The sequence below is a fragment of the Corylus avellana genome, chromosome 7 (genome assembly GCF_965113065.1).
Source record: "Corylus avellana chromosome 7, dhCorAvel1.hap1.2, whole genome shotgun sequence".
Taxonomy (NCBI): domain Eukaryota; kingdom Viridiplantae; phylum Streptophyta; class Magnoliopsida; order Fagales; family Betulaceae; genus Corylus; species Corylus avellana.
In genome coordinates, this window is record NC_142496.1 from 26222046 (window position 1) to 26230190 (window position 8145).

General features: G+C 35.9%; 1 protein-coding gene across 1 annotated transcript; it reads right to left on the reverse strand.

Moving 5' to 3' along the window:
- Window positions 1–5554: 5554 nt before the first annotated feature.
- On the reverse strand, window positions 5555–6743 carry LOC132185625 (uncharacterized). The gene has a single exon (XM_059599385.2). The coding sequence runs from the start codon at window positions 6595–6597 to the stop codon at window positions 5725–5727; it is 873 nt and encodes a 290-aa protein (XP_059455368.2). The 5' UTR covers window positions 6598–6743; the 3' UTR covers window positions 5555–5724.
- Window positions 6744–8145: the final 1402 nt, after the last annotated feature.

An 8145-nucleotide genomic window follows, 5' to 3' on the forward strand; every position in this document is an offset into this window, starting at 1 on the left:
ATTTTATGTGTGGACTTAAAATATAAACTCTCACTTAATAAATAAAGCTTAATACATAAAATGTTTAATTAACGTAAAAGATAAATGACGTCAAATATAAGGTTTGGAACCAGAGAATTAGTGTGGATAAGAACGGATAAAATACCAGAAATTAAAAAAAAAAAAAAAAAAAAAAAAAGATTGCTCTATATGCCAACTGCTACCACAAGCCTGCCCCTTTAAAAGAAATGAACGACTGTGAGTTTCTACGTTATGCTCTTCTGTTCATTTTAATGATTACTTTCTCTCTCTCCACTCAGTTCAGGATGTCAAAAAGATTTGAATCCCATATCTTTCGGATCCATCCAATTGATTTTAACTGCTGTGTCACCATGAATCTTTATAGCAAAATAATTTCCAATGAAATGAGTGGTCGTGTTTTTGTGGGTCATTTTTGTTGCTAGCTAAGCTACAAAGTCTCATAATGCTACTGCCGTGGCAGCTACATTCGTGTAGCATATCACTATTTGAGAAAAACTTTTTGGGGCGTAAATTAAGTCGATTGTCAACCTTTTTATGGGCCACTTTTCTAATATTGTAATCAATATATATTTGGAGACTCAGAGAAGGGAGCCGGCCGGCCTTCCGATCTATGGTATTCTTCGTCTTAATTATAAAGAAGATGTGTAAAGAGTATCACCAAATTAAAAGATGTTGTCAACAACTTTGTCTTAAATTTTCCAAAAAACTTAAAAAAAATCTCTCTTCTCCTAGTGTATATCTGTTTGTTAAAGACATGGACACCACTGCTATGAAAATTCCATGGCAAAGATCTTTCCTTGGAATGCGACAAAATGCTTAGTTAAAGACAGAATTTGTCTTTAATTAGAATCAATCCATTGTTAGTGTTAGATGATATTTGAATGACTCTAAAGTTAGGAATTTGATGAAGATTAGATTAGCTTAATTTTGGGATTTGATTATGATTTGATCAACCTAAATTAGGAGATTTGATTAAGATTGCATTTATGTGTAAGTTCTATAAATAGAGCATTTTGTATTGTAAACAAATCAATTCTTTTTTTTTTTTTTTTTTTGAGATGTCCGCACAAGAGGGGGGATGAGGGATTCGAACTAGTGACCTCCGCTTCATTAGGCGTGGTCTTTAGCCAATTGAACTACCTCTTGGGGACACAAATCAATTCAATAAGAGCCTAATATAGCGCCTTTAAGCTTTATCTGTGGATGTAGGTCGTTGGCCGAACCACGTAAACTATTTTGTGTCTATTTTATTTTATATGCTTTTATCTTATTTTCGCATCTGCTCAATCCCTAAATTAGGCTAATCTAATCTTCATCAAATCTCTAGCTTTAAGACCATTCAAATATCCTCTAACAAGTAGCAGTAGATGATCATCTAGAGAATAACTAGTCAAAGAAACGTGTATATAAAAATATATATGTTAATCAGATAATGTGGTGGCACTTGGGTATTTGGAGGAAGATTAATGAAATAGGGTTTTGTTGGAGTAATTGAGTAATTATTAGTGCATGAGTTGTCAATGAATTCCATTAAGAGGAGTGGGGTCAGGAGGGAAGCTACGTGTAGGGGCCTGAATATCTGAAGAAGAGAAAGCAGAGGAGGCTCACAGAAGAATGATGTGTTTTGGCCGGCATGCATATCTAATACGAAATGGCTTTGATTTGTACCCAAATAGACGCAGACAGCATCACGTGAAGATAATCGTCTTATAGCAATTCTAAAGGACACAATGCATGGCCTACCTGCGACGTTTAGCCAAAACATGCTTAATCATCTGTATTATCCAACTAAATGAAGTAGGGGCCAAACATTTAATGAAATTTCTACGCCATGCTTGCCCTACCTGTTCCATTTAGCATTAACATGCTTAATAATATGCTTTTTCGCATTAAATCAAGAAGCAGATCATGTCATGTGATAAGCACATAAGCGGGTGCCAGAGGTAGGGGACACAACCATTGACCTCAAATCTCATGATCATGGCATCAAAAGCAAAATATATATTAAGGTATTCAACACCATCCAAATAAACGACCGTCTTCTTTGAATATTTGGGTCTATAATTTCATTACCAATTAATGTTGGCATAATCCACCAAGTATATATATATTATGTGTGTGTGAAATTCCTATATTCTATAATTTTTTTTTTCCCCTTAGTTTCAATATTACATAATATGGCAGTAAAATGAGATGTTTTAGTCACAGTTGAGAAAAGCACCTCATTTTTACGAATTGGTTTTAGAGAGAGAGAGAGAGAGAGAGAGAGAAAGATGGTTGAAATGCAGTACAAGAGGCAGGAAGCTAGAAAGAACACAATTAAAATTCAAGGAGAGAAGTCTGGATTTCACAAAAATTTGATTAAAAAATCAAAGAAATAAATAAAGTATTCAATCAAGCTGTCAACTTTTTTATCTTCGATCCAATTTTTCAACGTTTAAAGTGGAATCTTTATCGGAAGTCAAAGCCTTCTTTATGTAAATTTGCGTTCATACGGAAAGAAAAAAGATTTGCTAGGGAAAATAAGAATTTTTTTTTTTTTCCTAATCAGGAAAAATAAGAACTTGATCCTTAGGTTTTGGGGTACGGTATTTACAAATTGATCTCTCTAAGGTTTTTTTTTTTTTTCAAATCACTCCCTTAAGTTCACTTTCAAAATCAAAATCAAAGTCGTCGATGTTGTTGTTTTTTGGGTTTGAATTTTTATTTTTGCTTTTTAATTTGTATTTCTGCCTTGTGTTACCTTCTTTGGGCTTGTTTATGAGGATTCTGGTTGCCAATTAATACCGGTTAATTTGCTTTTCTGACAAATCCATCTCGAAAATCATTAGTGCCTTCCTTCCACCGGAATCCTTTTGGATGTCTTGTTCGTTGCTTGCTTGTAGAGTACCTTCGGGTGTCTATGAATTTTGCTTTTTTAACCGCTTTTAGCAGCCCTTTTAGAGAGGCCCGAGTCATTTATGACCTATAGAATATTATTTGTGTGTACTTAGTGCACTGTAATTTTCATTTTGGTTGTATTGTTAGAGAGTCCACCTCTTATTTGGTGTTTTAATCCTTTAATTTACCCACTCCTAATTTGCTTTAAAAATAAATAATAAAATAAAATCAATCATTTATTCAACTTTTTCATCCAAATTACTGACGGGGGCTTGGCAGAAATTAAACTCCGTCAACAAGTTACCAAGTTATTCTTGCGAAATTATAATTTTACACCCCCCCCAAAAAAAAAAAAAAAAAAAACGGTCTATGAGTGGAGGCTAGCCTCCACGGCTCCACCACACATAGGAGGTGTAGAGGTTGACCTCCACACCCCATGCCTCAACCCTACAAATAAAGGTGGTGGAGGACGGCCTCCATCCCCACCATCCCTAGGATAGAGGCCACCGATCAACCCCCACACAAGAATCAAGAGGGGTATAGGGTGGTCCACCACGGGAGGTTTGTTTGATTTTTTGTTTTTCTTATTATTTTTTTAAAAAAATATTTTGTTTGCTATTGCATAATTATAATTTTATAGGGATGACTTGACGAGTTATTGACAGAATTTTGGCAATTTGAACGAAAAGACCCATACTCTCTTTTTTTTTTTTTTTTAAGGAGTTTTTTTTTCTAGATGAACAATAATTGAAGCAAAAGAAGAACCAAAATACAAAGAGGGGACCATTTTGAAATGCCCCAAGAAAGAAAGAGACCTCCAAAATCACAACAATACAACACAGACGTTAAAACACTAGAGACAACCCAACTGACACTACAAAAAACACACTACAACACAGAAGTAGTAGGCAACATAAAAGTCCAACACAGTTGCAACCACCATCAGTTACCTAGTTTGGAAAAATATATCATCAGAAAATGCCCACTCTTCTACTTGCACAATAAGACACACGAGGAAGGGAGTTAATCGATCCGGAGGCTGATTTCCACACAAACACTATCCATGAATTACGTACATTTTTCTTGGAAAAATCCTCACAAACTTCACTACATTCACGTAAGCTTAAGTGTAGCAGCAGCTAACCTTAATTTAATAATTTTGTAAATAATAAATGTAACTTGGAGGAGTAAGACTAGCTAGGATAAGCAATACTACTTACCAAACAAAGCTGTCTACAATGTTGGGCCTAACTTCAAAAGCTTGCAATAGGTCCAACAGCACTAGACAAGGGGATTCGTAGACGAGAAAGATAATTCTTGACCCAATTGGACCAAATGAATTGTTCCTTATCAATTATGCCAACTTCTCCATTGACGTGTTCTTAATTTGAAAAATATTCTCTATTTTTTTTTTCTTATGTGGATATGATTTTATTAATTGGATTATTAGTTCAAAATATTCTTTATATTTTTTTATGTGAAAATATTTTCTGTATTTTTTTTTTTTTTTTTAGATTCCCATCTTTTCGAAATTAAGGCCAGGTTTTTTTTGTCCTTCATTTCTCGTGAAGCCTTTTTGACGGGCAATAAATTCAGGTTAGCTCATGGTGGCCCATCTATTTGTACAATGTCTGGGCCTTGCCACGCGTTCTCTAGCCCATTCAGGAACCATACACACCGTCCACCGAGCCCCGAGGCACGGAATCATCGATAGAGAGCCTCGTAAACAATTAAAAAATTAGAAAGAAAAAAAAAAAAATGCTGGTTTGTGGTTACCATGAATAGCTGCTATTTGGGATTTAAAAAGTGACTACACATTCTTTGAGGTAAGAAAAGGGCAAATAGGTCTACAAAATCTGTTAATCTTTCACGCCAACATCAATTATATTGGAGTAATGTTACAAGTTTTTTTTTTGTCTCTCTTGAATCTCTTTAAGAATGATGTGGATATTAAAATTATCATTAAACTTGTGATTGATCATTATTTAATTTTGATCAAATGATAATTTTAATAGTTACATCATTCTTAGAGGGATAAAATAGGGACTTCTAAAATTATTCACTATTGTGATACATATCATTTACAATTAAAAAAAAAAAAAAAAAAAAAAGAGATAGGTGGCCGAGCCATCATTTTGAGTCTTTGACCAAATGAAAGGTGAACGAATCATCCCAAAGTCATGGGGTGGTTTGGCTGCCTCCTCTTACCGGCATATAATGGCCAAATTACCGAATGATTATTAATAATGGTTCCAACATCCTTAATGGCCCAAAAAAATAAAAACTTAAAGGTGAACCAACCCATGCCTAATTGGGACCTCAATTCTCTCTATTTCATTTCTTTCCATTTTAAATGAAATTGAGAGGAACCAGTCAATTGCTTTTAAAATGATAATTTTGGCATTTATATTTTTGATAAATTTATCCCTTTAAAAATAACTAAATGGATCTTTATGGGTTTCAAAATTTCTACGCCCAAAGTGGTCGATGCTGATATGCAAGGAGGAGATGGTACTTATCACGGCCACGCCACAGATACCAAGTGCCACCAAAAATTTCTCCCCAGCAACAAGACTTGTAGCTTCATTACAATTTAGTGTAAATATAAAAAATATTTCTGAAAGAAAAGAACTCTAACAAATTAAGGGAAAATGAAAAATTACATATATAATCCCATGATAAACACAGAGAAAAATGGGATTTAATCCAGATGATGATTTTCAAACCTGCTCTGCTCATGAATTAAGGCAGACAAATAATAAAAGGACCAAAAAAAAAAAGAATAGTATGCACACCACTATAAATCAATACACACACTCAAATCTATAGGAAGATAAAACAATCCAAGGAGATGAGAGGATTATCAATGTCCTCCATGGGAACAGAGTCGATCATTTCATGGTCAGACAGAGCTTTTCCAACAGCAAATTCGTCGATTTTGGAACCAATTCGATGAGTGAATGTCTCCTTATTCCTCAAACATGGCCGTGGACGACTTGAAACAATATTGTTTGGACTTGCTGGCCTAATATTTTCCTTCCTCACATATGATCCAACCACACGCTTTGAATGACTTTCCAGCACCGATGCGTTTGTTGAAATCGGCCCACTTCTATCACCATTATATCTCCGGCTTGGAGATGGCGACCTCAGTGTTCTACTTGGTAGAGAATATGGAGGATTAGGCCACTCCGGTTCCCTCCTAAAACTCTTCTGACGCGTTAGAGGGGCAGGGGACCTTGACCGGGCTCTCTTCTGCGGTGTGGAACCAACAACCTTTGGTGGGATTGATTGCTTCGCCGGCGCCGCCATTGGTTTCTCCGGCGCAAGCAGGAAAGCATTTTCCTTGATTGAATTGATACGTATTATATGCGGATTCTCCTTGATGCACGACCACAAGAACTCATTGGAGAATGATCTGTCTTTGGAGCCCAAGATTTCCGAAGATGCAGTGCTTGACAGCGAGCTTGAGACCGTCGTGGCATTACTGGTGGTGCATGCGAGGGAAGAAGTGGAAGAAATTGAAGTCGTCGGAGAAGGAGGAGAAGGAGAAATTTTGTTCGAGTGAGGAATGTTTGGGGTTTTTGGAGCTTGTGAGATTACAAGCTTGTCTTGGACACTGTTGGATTCTTCTAGGGAATTTTTCTTGAGGGAATGTTTTTTCTTGTGTCTGCATTTGCTAATGCAAGAACCCATTTGACGGGATTTTTGATTCTGATGTTTGGGAAACTAGAATGAGGACAAGAGGCATAAAGAACATAGTGGCCATTTCTATATAAGGTCTAGCTTGTTTGTTGTTGGATTTGAAAAAAGGAAGGGAAAGGTGGAGGGTGGCTTTTGCTTTTCTTCTTTATCTTTTCAGATATTTTGAATTTGATTGCCGGGAATGAAATCCGTTGTATAACGGTTATATGTAGAGGAATGATGGTGTTTCTTTCTTTCTTTCCCTCTTCAGCATTCAAGTGGCCATATCAAACTTGGTGGGCTCTCTGATGTGCTGCATCTTCCACAACGCATATCCCACTTTCCCTTATTTTAAAACATTATAGGGTAACTTTAACAGAGAAAAAGGTCATTTGTGCAACAATCTGACACACGAAACGGAAACATCATTAAGTCGGCTCAATTTTTTTGTTGCAACTATCAATGGCAACCGAACAAATTATGCAGACTTCCTCTACCATTCATATATCTCTCCCGCATGTGTGGGTATGGCCTATCACCTATGGCTAGGTCAATTGCCCCAAACTTTGAAGTCTTTCAGTTTATTCTTGCACTTGAAAATAATATTGGAACATAATTGGGCCCCCAAATATGTACATATTGTACATATTTCTATAGGGAACCCACTCATTCAACTTAATTGTGGGTTTATCATCCGACTGACATCGAGTCCTATGTACACCAAGAGAGAAGGGTTTAAGGTAACAGTCAGACAAGATTCAATGGACTACAATATCATTCATCCCAAGTATTAAAAACCTGGGCCGTGCGGCCCAATAAGTGCCTAATATTTCAATCACATTCCAAGACCAAAACTGATTGATTACATTAATCTCCAATCAAAGAATTGGTCATCGTGCACTTGAGGGATACGAATATAATAAACATAAAGGAGACCATTAATTACCATATTTAAGGAATTCAGTTTCTAAACATGGAAGGGAGCAAATTTATTTATTTATTTTATTTTCCTCTCACACGAATTGTAAAAGATAAATACTCGAACAAGATAATCATGGATGAGAGACCAACTCAATTTCAAGTCTTATCTCAATAGACTCAAGATAAGAAGTTGTAACTTAAACACTTTAGATTATGATACACCATATTTGAAATTGTATAAATAGGTTACATTATCTCAAGAGAGGTTGTACATTTGAATTATAACTCTTCATATTATAAATACAATCAACCTATGCTAGATTACAGCAATGTGGAAAATAATATATTCTCTTAATTTACATAGTATCAAAGCTTAAAAAAGACTAATGTCTATTTTTTTTATCTACGTAGATTTTTTCTTCTCGCCCAATGGCAGCCGAACCACCGTGCCCTCAACTTGTCACTTTCTCCAACTTGTAACCTTCTCCAATTTTAATATTACCCAAGATAGCTATCCTACCTGGTTGCCCCAAATAATTCCACACCTTAGAGGGTTAATCTTTTTGGCTATGTTGATGGATCTCACCCATGTCTACCGCCCACCATCACCAGTGTGAAGGAATACATCTCCTCCACTAC